Genomic DNA, 22,179 nt, shown 5'->3' on the forward strand with positions numbered 1-22,179 from the left:
CTGCTTTGGGTATTATAGACATGTTAACAATATTTGTTCTTCCAGTCCATGAGCATGGAATATCTTTCTATTTCTTTGTGTCATCTAAATCTTTAAGTTTATTTTTAAAATAAATATATATTTTTTGCATATAGTATGAAGTAAAGGCCTAATGTTCTCTTTTTCCATAAGCCAGTTATCCCACTGCTGTTCATTAAATGGTGTGTTCTCTTCCTGCTGACCTGTAATGTCTGCTTTATTATAGACCAAGTGCTAATGTCCACTTCTGATTCCCAGACACTCTCTCCTGTTTCTTTGCATAGTTTGTCACGTACTAATGCCACTCTAATTACTACCATCTACTAGTCCATTAGGACCGGTGCTGGGAGTGGGAAATTCTCCCTTATTGTACTTCTTCAAAATATCCATGTCTAGTTAGGCCCTTAATTCAACTTCATGTTGTCTAGTTCCACCAAAAAGACAACCACACACTTTCGAATTTTGAGTCTATAGCAGTTAGGATTGGATTTAGCTCCTTATGACCGAAAACACAAAACAACAAAGTTTGTAAAGGCACAAGTTTGTTTCTCATGTGGAAGAAGTGCTGACGTGGACAGGCCTGGCCTGGTGAGGCAGGGGAGTGACGTGGCTGGGCCAGGCTCCTCTCTGGCTGCTGTTCTGTCCCAGGTACCCGGCTTCCGCCGCCCAGCCCCTGAAGGCTGCTTGAGCTCCAGGAAGAAGTAGGACCCATGAAGTAGGACCCGAGAGGAAGGGCACCACTGACATCTTCTTCCGGAAGTCCCGTTTGCCCCTCTCTTTACATAGTACTGTTGGCAGAACCGAGTCCACACGGCGGGGCTGCAAACTGTAGGAACCACATGTCACACACACACACACACACAAAACCCTACTTTTAGAGAAAAGGGAATATAGATATTCAGACCCAACCAGTGGTCTTTGCTGCAGACTGAAGTCAACAGCGTCTGAACAGACCGCCGTGTTGAGTCTTTGCAGACAGGACTGTGCAGAGTCTTTTCACTTAGGTCTTCCAATATTCTTCAGTCGAGTAGTTTTTTTTGTTTTTTTTTTTTGTTTTTTTTTTTAAGACTTTATTTGAGAGAGAGAGACAGCATGAGAGGAGAGAGGCCAATGGGAGAAGCAGACTCCCTGCCGAGCAGGGAGCCCGATGCGGGACTCCGTCCCGGGACTCCAGGACCATGACCTGAGCCAAAGGCAGGCCCCCCACCAACTGAGCCACCCAGGCCACCCCTTCATTCAAGTTTATTGATGTGAAATGTTGGGCCCTGGGGGCAAAGTGCCAAGAAAGAAATCATGAGATGTCTTTGGTGCAAAAAAGATGGTTTTGTTAAAGTTGGGGGATAGGATCCGTGGGCAGAAAGAGCTGCACTAGGGTTGTGAGGAGGGACTGGTTATATGCTTACAAGTTGGGAGGGGCTTAGGGATAGCTGAAGTGTCTGAGGGATGTGGAAGCAAGGTGGCCAGGACCCTGAGGGTCATTTCCTATTGTCTTGCAAAGCCTTGCATTGAGACCCTTCTGGGTGGATATCAGTGATGGTTGCTAATGCCTATCTGGGGGGGGGGGGGTAAGAGATAGAGGAAATTTCCAAAGGGACTTTTATTTGCTAAAGAAGACTAACAGGATACTGGAGGTGGGGCTAAGGTCAAGCTAAGGTTGCCTTTTGCTTCTAGCAAAGTACTGACATTGAGGCATTTGAGTTCCTGCAGGAAGGTCACTCACTCGGCCTATCCCAGGCACCTGTCCGTGGTCCATAAGTAGTGAGGAAGTTTAATTAAAATATCTTTTACCTTTGCTCCCCACATCATTTACTATTTTCTCCATAAAGTACTCGCAGATCTTTTGTTAGATTTAATTCCTAAGTACTTAGTAGTTTTTATTTCTATTGGTAAATAGTTACGTTTTATACTTGAATTTTCTAAGTGATCACAGTGGAAGACTGTTAACTGATACTTCTGTGTCTCTTACTCTCTTATTCTCTTTTTCTAAGAGAGTTACGCGTAAATAATGGCAGTTTTGTTTTTCTTCTCATCCTTCTGCATTTTCTTTCATAGTTCGTTAGTGTGAGCCTCCTTATCCTGTGACTTGTATTGAATGTAAGAGGTGGAACAGGCATTCAATCCGTTAATGTGTGAATTACAGTACTGTATTTTCTGAGATTTCTGAGATAAATCCTAATGTAGTACATTATTTCAGATAAGATTATTTTTTAAACGTTCTTGGGTTGAGTTTACTAATATTTTATTTAGGATTATTTTATCTGTCCATAAAGGAAAAACAAATTGTCTTAATTTTTCTTTCTGGTAATGGCCTTGTCTGGTTTGGGAAGCAGTGTTATATAGCCTCAGAAGGTAAGGTGGGGAGCTATTCCTCTTTTTTCTCTTCTTGAGAACGATGTCTGTAAGATAGCATGTCCTTAAAAGTTATGTAGACTTCTCTATAGACTTTTGGTGGGTACATTTTCTTCAGTATTATTTCAGTTACATTAATGGGTAAAATTAGTCCAGTTTTCTATTTCTTTTTGCAGCTTTTTTTGGAAGTATACATAGAAGTAAACATTTATAAAAGTAATTATATGAATGTACTTTCTTGTGTTTTATTTAACATTATATTTGAGAGGTTCATTTATATTGCTACATACAATTGTAGTTTTTTCATTTTAACTGCTGTATAATTTTTTATTATGTGATTCCACCATAATTTATCCATCTCACTTCGTGCACCTTTGGGTAGTTTCCAGTCTTTGCCTATTACAAGTGGTGGCACTGAGAACATTCTAGTCATGCCTTTCGGTGGACGTGCGTTTGCATTCTGTTGTCTGGGAGCAGAGTCGCAGAGGTAGACACATGTGTGCAGCTTTAGTAGATGCTCCTGAACAGTTTTCAAAAATGATTACCAATTTTTGTTTCTTCTTGAATAAGTTGTAGTAAATACATTTTCCTAGAAAATAATCTGTTTCATCAAAGCTATTGGTATGAATAAAGTATTGTATTTTTTTACTGTCTGCCATGATATCTCTTGTATTATTCCTAATACTATTTATGATCCTTTCTTTGTCTTCTCATCACAGTTGCCAGGCTTTCCATTTTACTTGACTTCTCAAACAACCAACTTTCGGGGCGCCTGGATGGCTCAGTTGGTTGAGGGTCTCACTCTTGATGTCCACTAAGGTCACAATCTCAGGGTCGTGGGATCGAGCCCCACGTTGGGCTCTGTGCTCAGCACAGTCTCTCCCTCTCCCTCTACTCCTCCCCATCACTCGTGCTCTCTCTCCCTTTCTCTAAACTAAAAATCTTTTTAAAGAAAAACAACATTGGATTTTATTGATTCCTTCTATTGTGTCTTTATTTTCCACTTTACTAACATCTGCCCCCGGCTTTCGCAATTAGCATCTGCTCTCATTCTTTCTAATTTCTTTAGATTATTATTACTTTCTTTAACTTACTGAATATATTTAACTCTTTGTCAGTCTTCATTTTTTTTAAGCTCAATATTTTAAAATTATATCAACTGTTTAGTTATATCTCACCACCTTTGATAAGTAGTAGTCTCAATTTTATTCACTTTTTAAAAAAGATTTTATTTATTTATTAGAGAGAGAGCGTGCACGTGCATGAACACATGAGTGGAGAGCGGGGCAGAGGGAGAAAGGGAGATGGAGAATCTCAGGCAGACTCCGTGCTAAGTGGGGAGCCTGATGTGGGCTCCCTCTCACGGCCCCAAAACTATGACCTGAGGAGGATGGTCGGATGCTTAACCAACTGCGCCACCCAGGAGCCCCTCAATTTTTTTATCCACTTTTAGCTATATTCTAATATTCATCATGATATTTTCCATTTTTTATTTCCAGTATGTGAATTTTTTGTTTGTTTTACATTATTTTTAATTTTGATATTGATTTCAAATTTAATTGCATTGCAGTCAGAAAATACAGTCTGTGAAGTATTTACATTTTGCTGTTTGTGGACATTTCATATAGCACTTAGTGTGCAGTCACTTTTATAAATATTTTATATATAATAAAAAGTATGCAGTCTGTTTCACTCTAAATACTGAGTACCACCCGTATACACCCACTTATATAACTTTTTATGTTCTGTATTATTAACTTTTGTCTCCTTGACCTATCAGTAGATGCTAAAAATTAAATACATGTCTGGGTGGTTTCTCTCCTCTATTCTTTTCATTTTTGTGTTGTGTAGTTTGGCACCACTGTGTTTATAAACATAATACTTATGTGGGGTGCTCAAGCGGCTCAGTTGGTTAGGCATCTGGCTCTTGGTTTTGGCTCAGTTGTGGTCTCGGGGTTGTGGGATTGAGCCCCAAGCTGGGCTTGGCATGGTCAGCATGGAGTCTGCTGTCCCTCTCCCTCTGCTCCTCCCCCCACCCCGCTCACTTGCTCTCTTTCCCTCTCTCTCTCTCAAATCAACAAATATATTTTTTAAAGATTTTATTTATTCATTTGACAGACAGAGATCACAAGAAGGCAGAGAGGCAGGCAGAGAGAGAGAGGAGGAAGCAGGCTCCCCGCGGAGCAGAGAGCCCGATGCAGGACTTGATCCCAGGACCCTGAGATCATGACCTGAGCTGAAGGCAGAGGCTTTAACGCACTGAGCCACCCAGGCACCCCTATACAGGAAATATTTAAAAAAAATAATAATAATAATACCGACGCATCATGGTGACTTTATCTCCGGGAATGCCTGTTTTGCCCTTGAGGCCTAATTTATTTGACAGGGATATAGTGACATGACGTCAGCTTTCTTCTGTTAGTACTTCTCTGATACTTCTTTTTTTGTCTTTTTCCATCAAGTTGTCTATGTTTTTACTGATGTTTTAGGCTTGTTGGGGGTGGGTAGGAGACATTTCAAAATAGAGAAGTTGTCCATGTATGTGTATTATTATCACTAGTGTATTTGAATTTCTTTGTACCAGCGTCTAAAACAACTTTGTATAATGTCTCTCTTTTTAATTTCCCTAATTTTTTTCAAATCTTATTTTAGTAATAGCTTACCTTTTTTTTAAAGTCTTTCTTCTATATCTTAGTCATTTTAACACTTCTGAAATTATAGTTGTTTTCAGATTGTTATAAATTTAGGTTCGGGGGATGCCTGGGTGACTCAGTCAATTAAACATCTGCCTTCGGCTGAGGTCCCAATCGCAGCGCCCTGGGACGGAGCCCCATGTCAGGCTCTCTGCTCGGCAGAGAGCCTGCTTCTCCCTCTGTTCTCTGCCATTCATGCTCGCACTTGTGCGAGTGCTCTTTCTCTCAAACAAGTAAATGGGTTCTTGGGGATCTAATCCTCCTATTTTTTTTTTTTAAAGATTTTATTTATTTATTTGACAGAGAGAGATCACAAGCAGGCAGAGAGGCAGGCAGAGAGAGAGGAGGAAGCAGGCTCCCCGCTGAGCAGAAAGCCCGATGCGGGGCTTGAACCCAGGACCTGGGATCATGACCTGAGCCGAAGGCAGCGGCTTAACCCACTGAGCCACCCAGGCGCCCCATAATCCTCCTATTTTTTGCACATACTGAATCTCAGTTGTGATGGGTTTTTTTCCTCGTGGGTTTTGAATTTTGGATTCTAAGTGACTCCCAGTCGGAGTTTTATCTGTAAGTCCCGTGTAATCCTGGGGTGAGAGAGTGGGCCTCAAGTGTAGTCTTACATCTGCTTCTGCTTGGCTCCTGGGGTGTGCACAGCACTATCCCAGAACCAGTTCTTACGTAACTTTTGATGGGCTCTGAAAACACATATTTATGTAACTTCATAAATTCATAACTGGTAATGAACTGGTAACTTCATAACTGGTACTTCATAACTGGTAACTTCGTAAACTGGTAACACATATTTATGAAACTCCAACCTCAGATTTCTCATTTCTGAATTCTCAGGCAGGCCAAGCTCCCTCCGCGCGCCTTTTGGATTTTTTTCTCATCTTCTCTCTCACTGACGGTGTTGCCATTTGAGGCTTGTGCCTTTATGTAGGTAGTGAGCTGAGAGTCAGACCTCTTTCATAAACCCGAACGGATGGCCGTATGTTAGCAGGGCATGCTCCCCCTCCCCGCACCCTTGCTCACTGTTCCGGTTTTCCAGAGTTTGTTTCTGGCACCTTGGGTTCTCCCTTTCTTCCTTTTGTGCTCAGCTATGCAAGTGAAATGTTTTTCTTATTTTGTTTACTATTTCTAGATATTCATAATAGGAAAAATTGTATGTTGTCTTAGTCTGTAATTTTCCTAAATCTAGAAATAGAGATTTATATTGATAAACTAAAATATTGGCAGATAGCTAAAAACATGAATTTTTTAAAAGCATTGTGCAGTGTGCACTTTTCTTCACATAGTGGCTTTTTTCTTCATTGATGACATAGAATAAACAAGAAATGACTTTGCCATCGATCTGAGTCACCCATAGAGCTACTCAGGAGGCTGGTTCTGATCCCTCCCTGCTCCCAAACCTTTTGTCCCTGTGTGTGGCTTTGCCTTCACATGCTCTACCCCATCCCTCCAGCTGGGTTTTATCTCCACCCGCAAACTCCCTCTAGTAGGCATGCTCAGAACTTACTTAACTAAAAGAAGAAGGAAGAAAGGGAGAAGGAGGGGTGGGAGGAGGAAAAGAAGAGGAGGAGCGTTTTAAAGAGCGGCTGTGGAGGTGCCTGGTTCCTGGTGGCCAGCAGTGACTCAGCCTTCTCTCTGTGTCGTCTTCCCTGTCCCGTCCGGCAGAGCCCCGAGCTCCTAGGGGCCAGAGGAGGTGGGAAGGGGTCGGTGGGGCTGAGGTTAGGAACATCTGTGTGTGTCCTCTGTTATCTTCCAGAGCCAAGTTGCACAAATACCTCTGGCAGTGCCATTACCTTCTTTCTCTCTGGGCTCCTCCCGCAGGCTGCCAGTGTCATCCTGTCGGCGGAGGGCAGTGTGACGCTTAAGGCTTTGGATCGCTTGCATTCAGCAGAGCAGTATGATATTGTCCCAATCTATGGATATGACTTCATTGCAAGAGAAAGATTCAGCCGGTTTTCCTTCTGTGTCTCATCACCGTGTACTGGTCTGTTTTTAGGGAGGAATGATCAACTGGAATCGTCTCTTCCCTCCCTTACGTCAGCGACGGAATATAAACTATCAGGACGGTCGGCGGTCTGAGCAGCAAGCATCTCCTCCTCTCGAGGTTTCTGAGGAACAGGTAATCAGTAACACCAGTCCTTCCCCTAAACTTCTGTTTCCCACTTGAAGCCGTTTTGCTGAACGAGACTTGAAAGAAATCAAGCATATAAATACATATAAACATGAGTATATAAAGATGACAGTTAAGCTGCTAAGGGTAACAGTGATAGACACTTGGGCCTTTTTTAGCTACTGTGGGAATTACAAGTTTGAGGAGGGTGTGATTTGAAAAAAAAAAAATTGTGATCACTTATTTTGAAATCTATAATACTTTATACATACCGGAAACTACTGACGTTTGTTCTCTCTAAGGGCTAGGAGAGAACAAGACAGGACAGGGAAGGAGTGGTGCTTCTCTGGGTATGGATTTTGTATGGTTTTGACTTAGGAATCAGGTTAATGTTTTACATATTCAAAAAGCAAATCAACAATAGGGACAACCCTAAACTAAAAAGAAACGAATAAATAACCCAACTGTGTTTTAAGTGAATAACATAATCATAGGAGAGAGGGAAAAATTAATTTCAGTGACTTTTGAACATAATATACCCTCAGTCTAAAGTTAAAAAAAAAGAATTGCAAAGAAATCTAAAGCTCTTTCTAGGTTTATGTTCACAGTAGTATGAGTACAGCAATTCTGAAATTATGTTGTATTTATTGTGGATTTGAGCAAGTGAGGAAATAGGTTGATCTTACTGTAGAAGAAGGAAAATACAAATTCAGAACAGCAGAGAGCAAGGAAGAACCCTATGGGGTTGGGTTGGAATTAGAGGTATCAGCATAAACTCATGATTTACTAAGTATGTGGCGGGGGGGCATACATGTGTCTTAGTCTGTCAACCTAAAGCGATCAGAAGCAATGCCATCCCATTAGCACTGACCGCACTTAGTGCCCAGATCTAGTTTCTAAATATGTTGGCCCATGGACAGAAGTGAGCCTCTAGAGAAATGAAATGGTGGGATGCAGGCCCAGGGTTGTGAAGGAAACAGAGGACCTGGACCACCATGCAAGGAATTAAGGAAGTGCTCCAGAACCAAGGTAACAGGCCCCAAGGACACCAGAGCCAGCTTGAGGGGGTCCCACTGACCAAATTGGGCACATAAGATTTGGGTATCAAAATACATAAGGACGGGGGCTCCTAGCTAGTACAGTCGGTTAAGCAACTTTTGGTTTTGGCTCAGGTCATGATCCTAGGGTTGTGAGATCGAGCCCCACATCAGGCTTTCCACTAAGCACAGAGTCTGCTTAAGACTGTCTCTCCCTTGGGTGCCTGAGTGACTCAGTCATTAAGTGTCTGCCCTTGTCTCAGGTCATGATCCCAGGGTCCTGGGATTAAGCTCTGCATTGGGCTCCCTGCTTGGCAGGAAGCCTGCTTCTCCCTCTCCCTCTCCCACTCCCCCTGCTTCTGTTCCCTCTCTCTCTGTCTCTCTCTGTCAAATAAAAAAATACAATCTTAAAAAAAAAGAGAGAGACTGTCTCTCCCTCTCCCTCTGCCTCTCCACTCCCCCCCGCCACATGCTGTCTTTCTCTCTCTCTAAAAAATAAATAAATCCTTTAAAAATAAATAAGGATGGTACTTAATATAATCTGCCGGACAGGGGGGAATCTATGAGTTCATCCTGATATGTGGAAATATATGGATATACACACACACACACAAAGGAAAAGGAATGTAATAAGGGATGATGGACGGTAGTAGAAAATCATAGTTTTGCATTATCAGAGCAAAAAATCAGTACAAATCATCAATACACGAAGAAGAGCGAGCTGTTTATATAATCTCAAAGTATCTCCCCACAAGTTGCTTATTACTTACCAGAGGAAAACAGTTAACTGTACAGTGGAGAAATCGGACACCAGCTTAGCCAAGTTATCAGAATCAGAAGACCAATAATGGACCGAAGACGCATTGTGGGCGTGCCCTGAAGGGACACATCAGTTATGTGTTAAAAGAGAAAATCCCAAAACTTCGATCATAAAGAAAGAGCAGATAAACCCGATTTGAAGGATATTATGTAAAATACCTGACCCGTGTTCTTCAACAGTACTGAGGTCATAGCTGTTCCGGATTAGAGCCTAAGGGGCCCATTAACGACAGGTCAGGGGTGATCCCGAGCTGAGCTCTGTCCCTGGAAACGTTTTTGGTGAATGGACATGTGAGAGTCCGTCCGTGCAGCCGCACTGTGGATTAGACCATACACGTGTATCGACGTTAAGTGTCAAGGACATGGCATTTCTGCAGACTGTGGTTAGGAAAGAGAATATTCTTACTGGAAAGTACACCTACGGGTACCAAGGGGTAAAGGGGCATGGTGTGCTCAGCCTCATCCCACCTGTTGCGGGAAGGAGTAAGGGAGCGTGTGTAGAGATGGAAAGCGGCTGCGGCAGAGTAATGGTGATCTGGACGAAGAGTAATTGGGCTCTTTCTATTGTTCTTGAAACTTCTCTGTAAATTTGAATTATTTCAAACTAGAAGGTTAAAAACATCTGTGAAAGTAGTTCAGGGCATTGCAGGAACAGCACTTCTAAATTTCTTCTGCACATGTTGCTTTTTTTTTTTTTAAGATTTTATTTATTTATTTGACAGAGATCACAAGTAGCAGAGAGGCAGGCAGAGAGAGAGGAGGAAGCAGGCTCCCTGCTGAGCAGAGAGCCTGATGTGGGGCTCGATCTCAGGACCCTGGAATCATGACCTGAGCCGAAGGCAGAGGCTTTAACCCACTGAGCCACCCAGGCACCCCCGCATGTTGCTTTCTTATCAGACAAATAAAGGGCAGCATTTTGTAGCTGGTCACAATGTCCAGGCTGTCACCTCCTCTGTCCCCAGACTATGCCAAGGTCCCTCAGACCCAGGGCACCCGGTCAGGGCGGGGCTTCCGCTGCCACCCTGGATTAGGCCACCATAAACGCCTTGGAAAGAAACAAGCTGACTGTGCCTGATGAATCGATCCAGGTTTTCCAAAACCTCACAGCTTCTCACTCAGGCTGATCATTTTAGTAGCTCCTCAGGCCTGAGAGGTGGAGGAGGGAGTCCATTCTCTTCCGCCTCCATTAGAGAATTTCTAGAAAAATGGTATTCCCATGGATAGGAAAACACCCAATAATTCAGCCTTTTGTAAGATATTGATGGTAACAGATTAAAACATAAGCTGCTACTCTCCAGTTCAGGTAAAAAGTAGAATTCTGTTCTCTTACTGTTTACTTGCCAGAAGTACAAGTCACATTCCTCACAGAGCAGCCGTTGAGGGTATGAGATATTTAAAGGTGAGACCGTTCTTCGTGTTGTACTTTGAAACAAAAATGTCAAAACACAGCAATCAGGAGAATGTGTGTGATTGAAGTCTTCAGGGTGTTCTGATGAATCATTCTCCTTGATCCTTCCGGAAGTACAACAGGGTAACACGTTGTCAGGATCTGTTTCAACAGCATTTACTTCCTTGCTCTGGTGTGAAGAGATGTAAATACATCAGAGGCTGTTGTTAACTTATGCTTCCTTATTCAGTAATTTTCTAAACCTTGTTTCTTGTGTTTCTCGATTATCCTGAACATGGCCATTACAGTCTGTCATTTCATTAGAACACAGTGTCTTCTCTGGGCGTTGTTTGTTAGGTGGACTCCTGGCGGTTCTCGTGATAGGTGTTAGCCAGTCTGTAAAAGAGGAAAAAAAATGTTCTTGCCTTCAGGATGTTTACAATAACATTTAGAAATGTATATTTAATATATATAATCTCTTGGTTAGTTTGTTGAGGCTAGACACTATCTAAAATAATATTTGTTAGTAATGTAATCAAATAGCTTGAATGAACAAGACTTCTTTATACTCCTTCAGTTGAATGTGCTGTGTCTTCTTTATTTAAGTATCAGTCATGCTGTTTATTGCATTAAGAATAATTTTGGGGATGCCTGGGTGGTTCAGTGGGTTGGGCCTCTGCCTTCGGCTCAGGTCATGATTTCGGGGTCCTGGGATCAAGTTCTGCATTGGGTTCTCTGCTCAGCAGGGAGCCTGCTTCCTTCTCTCTCTCTCTCTCTCTGCCTGCCTCTCTGCCTACTTGTGATCTCTCTGTAAAATAAATAAATAAAAGCTTTAAAAAAAAAACAATTTTTTAAACCAAGAACAATAAAAATGATTGAGGTTTTTCTGATATAAAAAAATATATATATTCCGGATTTTTAATGAGTCCTTTAAGATAGGAAAGCAAGGACTATGGTAAGAAAGAATGTGCATCTCTTATCAAATCTAGTAATAGTCAAACATACAGCCATAGAAAAATTTTGCCACTTTTTCTGCTTTTGCTGTTAAGTTTCTGGCTTCTTAATTCTTCCCAACCTACTTTTACTGTTTTTCAACAAGTGGACCCACACATTTGCCAATTCATCGTCCTTTGAAGATTCCATCCCAGTCCCTCTTAAGAATGTGTCAAAACCAAGCGCCACCCTATCACAACTCTTCTTAATAGTACAATGCGCTCAAATGTCTACTATCTTAAAAATGAGTGTAGACATTATTCCATTTCTCTTTCTTTTTTTCTTTTTAACCAGAGATTCTCATTTTACACCTCAAATAACAATGAAATTTTTGTCCTATTAGCATCCTATTTTTTTTAAATCAAAGGAAGAAAAAACTCACTAAGTTTGTCTTTCTCAAACCCTCCCAATCTTAGAAAACGATCCTTCAGTGTTTTCTTAGCGGGATACATGGGTAAAATTGGACCAGGAAGTTAAATGGGATTAAACCAGAGCTAGGACTCGACAGAGGGAAGAGAAACTGCTGCGGATCTCCATGTCCCCCTTTCCAGTCACGCCTCTTTTCCTCCTCATCAGCCAAGAATCACCACCTGTCTGCTCCTCGTCTCAGCTGCCCTCCTGTGCTGCAGAGCCCAGGGTGGGGAGCCAGGCCTGGAGCCAGGGCTAGTCAGCTCTGCCCAAGTGTCCTGGGGCCAGGGAAACTAAAGCAAGGACTGCCAGTGGCATGTGTCAGCCTGGGGTGGAAAGTGCCTTACATTTGGGGAAGTACAGGGCGGTGCGGTTGGAGCGGAGGATAACCTGAGCGGCCGGGCAGGCTCCCCAGCGTCCGCCATGCCGTGGGAACTCCCACTTCTGTGTTTCGGACATTAGGAACCGTGGGAGGATCTTACACAGGGAGTTACGTCACTGGGTTTCCCTGGAGGGTAGACTGCAGTGGAGGGAGGAGCCTGTTAGAACTGTAGTGACGTGTGTGACTTCTTCCCCGGCTGCCCAGGAACTGTGCTTTCAAGTGCTCGTGAGACTCCTGCCCCGATGAGGTCTGTAACCGCTAGTACGTTTGTAACACCCGAGGCCTGTCCTGGGGATCCCGTTCCTGTCCTCTGAAATGTTCATTGACCCAAGCAGAGAGAGAATGGCTTTCAGCACCAAAACCCTTCAGTCTTAGCTGGGAAAAAGCAAAGCACATTTAGTCTGAGAGCATCTTAGTCTTAGTGAGGTTCTCTCCTCTCTCCCCATCTCAGGAGTCTTCGCCACCGTCACCTGAAAAACCCACCTCAACTCCAAGTACTCAGACTTACGCAGACCACCCCCTCGCTGACATTTATTTGGGGTACACTTTGCACTTCTGCTCCGTGCACTTATAATTACAGAGAGTTGGGAATTGGTCCAGCAGTGACTCAAGTCTTGTCTATGTTCCCTGGTAGAGGTGAGCCCCATGAGGGCGAGCGCTATTTCTCCCTGTTTCCCCCGAGGCACAGCGCCTGACACACAGAGGGTGCGCAGCAGTGGTTAGAGCAGGGCCAAATGGGAAGGTGTGGTCAAAAAACACTTGTTTTCCCCTCACAGGTGTGTTAGAGAGTGGTAGGACGTCAGACTTTTCCATCTGAACGCCTAGATGAGAAATAGGTTTTCTAAGGGAATACCAAAGCTCAAGGTGTTGGGATGAAATATTGCATGGCACTCGAATAATTAACCAACTTTGGGGGGGGCCTCATTCTGCTGGGTATCCTAAAAGGTAAAAACAGTGGAGCTCATGCAGTCTGTCACGAGGGCCTCCTCGCTACCAAAGTCGGAGCTAAGCAGAAATGCAAAAATAAGGGGCCTCTGAGCGGGTCTGTAGCCTTCGGGGGCGTACGATAACCAGTGACCATTCAGTCAGCCAGCGGCTGTGATCAGAAGGGTTCGGCCCTTCTGAGGAGAAGGGGCGTGGTCAGGTGACCGTGGGAGAGGGGTGCACTGATCCCCAGGTGATCTGACCGTGCCCCAGAGGTCACATGATCCTTACAGCACAGGGGAGGGGAGGGCGAGCTGAGTCTCCCATGACTTCCCTGTGGCTGCTGCTCCCGAGGGCTGTGCATGGGGCCCTGGGCAGTCGCCCACACGGACGAGCCAGCCAGCATGGGGTTGGGTCGGGCTCCTCCGGGTGGGCATCACTTCCTGCAAGTGTCAGGATTTGGGAACTAAAAACCCCCAAAACCATTTGTTTTTGACACCCTTAGTTAAAGGGAAGTTAAAGAAAACCACAGTCCTACTTGAACAAAACAGCAGAGGCGCATTTCACTGGGAAGAATTGCCATGCATTTCATTGGAATGAGTGTCCTATTTCACTAGTCTGAATGGCAGGTAGAAGGCCAAGGTAGGGTTTCATTTATTAAACTTTGAGTAAGAGTCATCTATTTTTTTTTTTTTAAGATTTCACTTATTTATTTGACAGAGAGATCACAAGTAGGCAGAGAGACAGGCAGAGAGAGAGGAGGAAGCAGGCTCCCTGCTGAGCAGAGAGCCCGATGTGGGGCTCGATCCCAGGACCCTGGGATCATGACCTGAGCCGAAGGCAGAGGCTTTAACCCACTGAGCCACCCAGGCGCCCCTAGGACTTTTTTTTTTAAAGGAAAGGAAAGCCAGTATGGGTTTATCTCCATCTCTGTAGGTTTCTTTTCTGGTTTAGCAGGGTCTCTCTTTAGAAAACATATTGCGGGAAAAACACATTTGGCCTCTTTGCCTGGCAAGTGCTCTCCACCTCTGCCCGCCCGTGGTCAAGTTCCTACAACCTGCAACCCACTGGCCCACTGAGGGCCTCAGACCTTGACCGGAAGCCACCGACAGAGTCCAAGGGCACTGGGGGGACCTTCCACACGGTAAGGCTAGAATTCCAGTGCCAGCCTCTCCTTGCTGCCCCCTGTGTCGAACCACCTCTGAACCTTGCCTCTAGAAAGCCAAGCCTTCAGCTACAGAAAACCACACTGGCAGCGTTCCGTGCGGGTACCATTAGGTTTTACGAATGAGCGCTGTGGAAGACAGGAAAGCATAACACATTCTCGGGATGTTAACCCAGCTACACCAGTTTCTTTTTTTTTTTTTTTTTTAAAGAAATTAGAGAGGGGCACCTGGGTGGCTCCCGGCCATGCACAAGCAGAAGGACGGTACTTACTGTGCTCCAAAATGGAGAAGGAATGTTGAAAGAAATGCTTTCCAGAAAATTCTATGGGGCATTTTCTAAGTTTCCCGAGCAGACCAATTGCCACGAACCCAGCCGGGGCCAGGCTGACCAAGACGCAGGGTGTGTGCTGGCCTGTGTGGCCCCGTGCTCTCCCCGCTGTGACCCCGTGCTCTCCCTGCCGTGGCCCCAGTGCTTTATCCACTTTAGCGTTTCGGGCCCTGTTTGTTGGTGGTTGGTTCATTAAAGAACTCATATCACTAAACTGACCCCTTCTCTTACCACTACTGGGCACTTCCACGTGCCAGACTCTGTGGTTCTGTGTTGGGGGGGAGGGGACACATGGCAGGCGTGGTCCCAGCGCCCCCAGAGCTCACCGTCTGCCGGGAAAGATGGGCAACATCTGAGTCACCGAGTCCAGCCCACCGTGGGCACCTTGCACAGAGCCTCGGAGCCGTTGAGAGAGTCTGGGGATCTTTGCTGAATTAATGACACTTCCGTGCGGGCGCAACTTGATTTAGACTGAGCAGGGTGTATTTTCGGATTTTTATCTAGTCAAGACCTAGAAATGTTACACTGACATTTTCTCTTCCCTTGGATGCTCTAATAGCTGAACTAAAAAGACAGGAAGCAGCCCGTAGAGGAAACAAATTGTGTTTTCAGTGAGATTTAATGTGTTTTGTGGCTAATACGTATGCTGGGGATAGGGAAGGAGGTAGACTGAGTGCCTGTAAATACTGTGATTTTATAATCATCAGAATTTAGCAGTTGCTAGAATTTATACAAATGTAAATTTTTCTTAGAGTTGCACAAATAATATGGGCTTTTGTTAGAATTTTATACTTACCTTTTTAAAAAGATTTTTTTCTATCTTTTTTACTTGGCTTGGGCTCACCACATTAGTTTCATAGGCCAGTTCTTCTGCGAGCTGTTTAACCACTAGAAATGGGTAACAAAAATCATTCTTGGCTTGTGTTTAAGCGTGGCTGTATTTGTGTATGACAGGAGATGTGTGTGTGAGGGTGAACTTCACCCCAAAACAGCGTTTAACTGGGTCCCTGGCCTCGGGGCAATAGCACAGCCTTCTCCCTTGATGGCAGTGACCAGGGGGGCTGACTGTCCGGCCCCACACTCTCCTCCCAGCTGCTCGCTGCTAGCCGGGGCTCCTAGCAAACAAGCATGTGTTTGATTGCTGTGACAGACACATCAGTTCTTTGGCTGGCAGAGGGTATAAAACGAGTACAGTGAAAGCAGTTACAGTGAGTGCTGAAAACAAAACCCGAGGGTGGTTTTGTCAGGTGGTGGGAACCTCTGAACTGAGGCCCAGAGGGTCAGTGGGGAGCAGCCACGCCCCGGGCCAGCCCCTCTTGGGTGGGATGAGACTCGTCACAGTAGGCAGCGCTTCCTGGGCACCTGTCGGGGACCAGTTAGCAGGCTCCGCCCTTCCCACAAGTGTCCCATCCCCGCGTTGTGGCAACAGCACGAGCCCGCCATCTTCATTCCCTGTCTCTCTGCTTCTCATCCTTTTTGGCTGGTTATTACCCACATTCCTAAGTCCAGGCATGCAATTTGATTTTCCCTTGGGTGTTTACTGTTCGGGACACTAGGAGAAGCTTACAGATACACTTTTTTTAATGTAATGGTTCAGTTTTCAAAAAGAACTGTTAACATTATTTCTACTTTGTAAGTTTCTTCACCTGCTTAGAGTACAAGGTCATTCAGCGGGGGAAATCCTCCAGTCACACTTGTCTTCTCACCCGGAGAAAACGCAGGAAGCTCTGCAGCCAGCCTTGTCGAAAGGGGCCCTGTTGCCCGCCGTCAGGGCCAGCAGGCTCTTCAGCAAACGGCCAGTTGTCGAAACCAGCGCCAGTGCGTGTGGGGTCGTTCATTTCTGAGAACACAGACAGGCTCCACAGGAAGCCTCACTGGCAGAGAAAGCTTTTTCCTTCACAGCGACGTCGCTCCCATACCCGAGGACACAGCCGGGCCATTGCAGACCTGAGCGGTGCCCTCTGGGGTGGCCAGCGCTGGACCAGCCTGCAGGGTGGTCGCTGCTGCTCCGCCTTGGTGGCCCGGGTGGCCACCCGTCATCAGCGCCTTCCAGACTCCAAACCACATTCCGAGTCGATGCACGGAAGACTCCAGGACCAGCGGGAAGTTGCCGCCAGCAGCTCCCCCTGCTCCCAGCGTGGGTCCGGCTCACACGCCGTCAGCTCCAGATGGTGACTCGGGACCCGTCAGACGATTCCCGCTGGCAGGTGCGAGGAAGCCGCCTCTTCAGCGCCGCGTGGCGAACTGACGGCGGTGGAGTGCTGGTACGGCAGGAGCGGCCACGGGGCTGGGCGGCGGCGTGTTCGTGGGTAACAGAAGGCAGAGGACCTGCCCACCTGCTCTCCGGCTGCCTTAACGCCACTAAAGAGGGTGGTTCTTAACTGGAAGTCACTGGAATTAACATCGTTAAAGCTTACTTCAGTCCAGGGAACAACGTGGGAAGGATTGCCTGGATCGAGCGTGCGTCCAGCCCAAGTCCGGGAGCGCGTGCCCCGAGCGCGCCGGCCAGGGCTGGAGCAAGCAAGGCGAGCCACGCTCAGTCTGAAGCCCCCCAGGGAAGGAGGAGAGCGCGGATTCTGGCGATCAAATGGCAAAACTGATGTTTCATGTCTGCGGAGCCTGAAACAGATGATCCGGCAGATGCCTCGAGTGTTCAGAGTGTTGCGGTCTGTAGGCACAGCCCTGCTCCTGCTAACACAGGATGTCATCAAGACATCTGGCTACATCTTACCACTGTGAGGGGTACAGTGGTGACATGTGGAATGGACAGAGACAATATGAAGTGGGTTTTTAAATGGTTAAAAATCTCTAAAAAAAATTGTCAGCTAACAACTCGAGGACAAAGGGAGGTCTCGAGTGGGTTCTGGGCCCGTCTCCGACTTTGCCTGCTCGGCATTTTCATCAATAATAACTTGAGGGACCTTGTAGAAGTTCGCTAATCAGACTCGGGGATGACACAGTTTTGAGGGAGCTGAGTAACCTAGGAGACAACAGAATTTAAACTGAAATCCGTTTTGGTTATCTAGAAAATGACCAGAGGCCATTTAACCGAGATGCGTGCGGTCCAGACTCCAGGAGAGCAAGTACGGCTTCCAGGGTAGGCGTGCAGAAGCCTGGCTTGAGAGCCTTTCGGATGAAAATACCTGAGTGTTTTTTGCAGGCGCCGGCGTAACTGGCCACACCCGTATGATGTGGCCGCGCGCACGGGAGCACGGGCCCGCTGCAGACGCGCTCCCCGCTGCACTGAGGGCTGCGATGCCAGGCGGGTGGCGGCAGGCCTCAATGGGAGCACTGCACTTGGACGTGTCGGGTCCGGAGACGCAGGAATGAGTAAAGCAGCCGCGGCCTTTATTCCCTTGTTCTCAGAAGGCTTACAGCACGGTGGCAGCGAGCGGCCCTCCCTGCAGTTACAGGGAAAAGTCACAACCGTGGTGAACACAGGACAGAGGTCGGTGGAGCCACAGAATTCTCTGGGGTTCCTTCCAGTCTGGGAGAATGGGAAAGGGCCCGGCGCCTCCAGAGCCTGCGGGTGAAGAAGAGTGAGCCAGGCCAGAGGAGGAAGCACCAGCAGCGAAGGCAGGGCCGGGCTCCGCAGGGCCTGGGCCAGACCAGGAGTTGGGGTGCTGGCCTAGAGAAATAGGGGAGACTGGGGGGGCAGCCTTCAGAAACTCGAAGTGCTTCACGCAGAAAAGGGAATAGGGTTGTCGTCTGTTATTTCAAAGGGCAAGATGACGACCTCTGACGTCCCACGGAGGGCAACTATAGTGAGAGGCAGAGTCTTGGATTGAGGAAGAACTTTCCATCCCAGCCGGTTAGTGGGGAGTGTGTGTGACATTCTGGGGAAGGAGGTTCTTTCCTTGGGCAGGAAATGAAAGCAGAAGATTCCTCCCAGTCTGTCCACACTGTCCACCAGCCTGGGGCGTGGAGCTGGCCATCACCTGTGGGACCTCGGGTCTCCCATGTGTGAGGGCCGTGCTCGAAGATGGTCCTTTTCCCAGGCCCCGGCCGTTCCCGTAGAGAACAGCTGTCAAATGTCTCTGACCACAGCCCACAGTAGGAAACACGGCACACATGTGTGTGCCTATGGAGAACTGAAATGAGTTCTGTGGAAGAAAGACCCTCACTATGTGCATTTTTTTTTTAAAGATTTTATTTATTTATTTGACAGAGATCACAAGTAGGCAGAGAAGCAGGCAGAGAGAGATAGGAGGAAGCACTCTCTGCTGAGCAGAGAGCCCGATGCGGGGCTCGATCCCAGGACCCTAGGATCATAACCTGAGCCGAAGGCAGAGGCTTTAACCCACTGAGCCACCCAGGCGCCCCACTACGTGCATTTTTTAATGCTAACCTTAACCCACTAAGCGTTCATGACACACAAATGAGAGATCACAGCCTCGGTTGGAAAGACAGCAGCTTTGAGAAGTGCCCCTGCCTCTCCCCAGGATTAACCTCTCTCCTAAGGCTCTGTGAGGGACGAGGGCTCGGGCCATTCAGGCAGTGCGGAGAAGTGACCCCAGCCTCCTCCCCTGCCCCCTTCCTCCCTCTCCCCCTCACTTTGGCCCCTCGACGCCCTGCTCTCCCCTGCCCTGCTCACGCATGCCCCGACTCCCCGAGCCCGGGAAGGAGGACGGTATCAGGTACTTACTTTCCGCTTCGTACCGAGCGCGTTGTTTTCCGCAGGAGAGGTTAGAAACGGTGACCAAGTTCTCAGTCCACAAAGGCCTCTTTCACCCACATGTGGTGAAAATCTCAACAGTTTGTGTCACTTTTCATTACATATAATTGCAAATGTATATCTCAACAAAAGTACAAAGAAGAGCTTCCTTTGGCTCATTTGGGGTCATAAATATCTTTATGGCACATTTTTAAATGGGAAAGTAGGTTACCAGCAAACTCGAGTGGCACTGCCCGCTTCACTGGAAACTGTATGCGCGAGCACAGGAAACCTCTAGTCACAGATGCGGGATTTGTGGTCCAGAAAACGCAAGCCTCATCCTCCCTGCGCTCAGTGACGCTAGCCACCTCTTTCCCCTGGCTTCTGCCCCTGGCCTCACCCCTTTGTGCGTGGTTCTCTGCTGCTGCCCAGGGAGCCCCCCGCCCCGCCCCCCAACCAGAAACTTAGCAAATGCCGCAACTCACGTCGAAGGTTAACAAACGAGGTGTGGGCACCCAGGGGACCTTCTCTGGCTGGGTGGTTCCAGGAACCTGCACGCACTTTTGTCACCGGTGTCTCCCAGCATCAGGGATAATCTTCTGTTAAGCGACTGTTCTCGTATGCGAGGAAACATGACTTGAGGAGTTCACAGGAATCGGATTTGATACTGAGGGAGCGTGCAAAGCCGTGTGAGCGCCGGGCTGCGGGAACAGACCGGCTTTCCCAGCGGCATCCCGGGGACTCATCCCGCTGCTCATCCTGGCAGGTCGCCGGACCCTGGGGTGTACCTTCCTTGTCTCTAAGATGAGGATTAAATGAGATAATTGTACTTGTTAGCTATATGGTAAGCACTTTGAAATGTCATGCCCGTTTAACATTTTTTAAAAAATCAGATTTCACACTAAAATGAAAATTAGGGTTCTTGTTTTGTTTTGAAAACAAAACCCTTGTAAGGAACATTTCAGGGGCTGGTGGGTTAGTAGTCGAGTCGCCGGCCTCATTGGGTTTCCGGTTGTGTTTCTGTTTCCAGGTTGCCCGGCTCATGGAGATGGGATTTTCCCGGGGCGATGCTCTAGAAGCCCTGAGAGCTTCGAACAATGACCTGAATGTGGCCACCAACTTCCTGTTGCAGCACTGAGGGTCCTGGACAGCTGCACAGACACTGGCCGAGCGGCTGCCCACCCCCAGCGGGCGCAGCCCTGCCACCAAGGCAGCCCGGGCCCCCCGCGCCCTCCCTGGCTGACCTCCCATGCTCTCTCAGGCCTGTGGTGGTCCCTGTCGCTCCTCCCGTAATTCCAAGGCCATTACCGTTTTTAAAAAGTCTCGAAAATAAGTTTGCCATTAAATCAGCATGTATTTTCTATCTTTATTTTTTTATGGGGCATTTTCCTGAGTTTGGCCAATCGTCACTCATTCCTCACGTGTTTAAGATGCATTAGAACTGCAGATTTCTGTAAGCAATTGAATAGCACCCCCAATGGGAAGTCATTGCTATTATCATATTATTATTTTCACTGTACTGTGTCAGCCTACATTATAGCTGATCATAAACGCCACAACAGGGGAAAGGGGAATGTTATTCAGGAAGAAGATGGCAAAATACTCCTTACAGACTTTTCTCATCGCTGTTTTTTTCCTCAAATTTGCTTTCCAACCCCAGTGGCCGTTTGGTGTCCCCCTTTCCATGGGGGGTGAGCAGTCCGGATCTGCTGCACTCAGTCTGAGTCAGGCCTGAGTGAGGAGGGAGAAGCAAGAGAAGCAAATCCTACCCCACACCGTTCCAGCCCATTTCAGTCCAGGGAATCTTTCTAACTCCTCCTCCTCACTTCTATTACAGAAAGTAATGATGATCAGGTCCCAGTGTAAGGTTCTAGAATACTCTATGAAACTTAACTGGGGTTCCTCACCCTCAGAATATGTACAGTTAGCCTCTCAGGCTGGGGGTGGTAACAGGACGGAGAGAGCGGGGGGGTTCTCTGGAGCAGCGCAGGGCCCCGGCTCTGGCTGTTGGGCTATCAGCGGGAGGCACAGGAAGGAGCCGCAGGAAGGAGTGAGGCAGGGTGGGCCACGGCGAGAACATAGGGGACTACAGTAGGGGGACTGTTGAGATCAAAGGCAATTATGTGACTCTCGTGTTCTGTGAAAGGAGCAGAAATGTATCAAATTGATGCAAATTTGGACAAGTGTAATACTTATAATAAAGTTTTTAATGTGTTTTACTTTGTGGTATTTTTTATTAGGCTTACCTAAATAAAATTTTGTTCTAAGCTGCATAATTTACCACTAGTTTTTTGGGTGTTTTTTGTTTGTTTCTTTTTTGTGTGTGTGTGCCAATGCTGCTCTTTCTTCAGAAGATTCTGGTGCTTTTTTTTTGGAAGTGAGAAAAGTCCCTTTGTTCCTGGCCCCGTGAGGCCCCATCCTTAGGCTTGCTGGGGCCCTCAGGCTGCTCAGAATGAGGGCTGAGACGACTTTCCGGGAGCCCAGCTGGTCCCACTCACAGGCCCCGAAATCGATCTGAGTCTCCCCACATCAGGGTGCCGGGCTGGCGGTCGCCAGGCCGAGCATCCCCGGCTGCGTTCACAGGCCAGTGGCTCGTAGGAGACAGGCTGGGTGCACTGAGGCACCTTCAGGCAGGAACATCTGAGCCAACCCGCGCGCACCCTCTGGCCCTCCCAGGAGAGCATGTTGCGTGTCTGTTCCAGCAGCCTCCAGCCGCCCATCCTTCGCACACAACTGCCAGGCCTTTTGCCCCCTGCTCCGCCCCCGCCCTCGAGATCATCCCAATCCCGACCGCCCCCCAACCCCGCACGCACCCCTGACTCTTCAGCCTCGGGCACATTGTCTGGACCGCACTGCCGTTCCCGTCCCAGGCCCGCTGCTCTCCCTGCGGATTCTAACCTAG

The 22,179-nt window shown here is 47.2% G+C and overlaps 1 protein-coding gene across 2 annotated transcripts in view; it reads left to right on the forward strand.

Annotated features, from left to right (window-relative positions):
* UBAC2 (UBA domain containing 2) overlaps positions 1-21,557 on the forward strand; it is a 175,748-nt gene extending 154,191 nt beyond the window's left edge. For both annotated transcript variants that reach the window (XM_047720313.1, XM_047720312.1), the window contains 2 exons: positions 7,066-7,188; positions 20,308-21,557. In XM_047720313.1, coding sequence (XP_047576269.1) covers positions 7,066-7,188; positions 20,308-20,415 — 231 coding nt within the window. In that variant the 3' untranslated portion in view covers positions 20,416-21,557. The remainder of the gene's footprint in view (positions 1-7,065; positions 7,189-20,307) is intronic.
* The last annotated feature ends 622 nt before the right edge of the window (positions 21,558-22,179 follow it).

The sequence above is a fragment of the Lutra lutra genome, chromosome 3, assembly GCF_902655055.1.
Source record: "Lutra lutra chromosome 3, mLutLut1.2, whole genome shotgun sequence".
NCBI classification, from domain to species: Eukaryota; Metazoa; Chordata; class Mammalia; order Carnivora; family Mustelidae; genus Lutra; species Lutra lutra.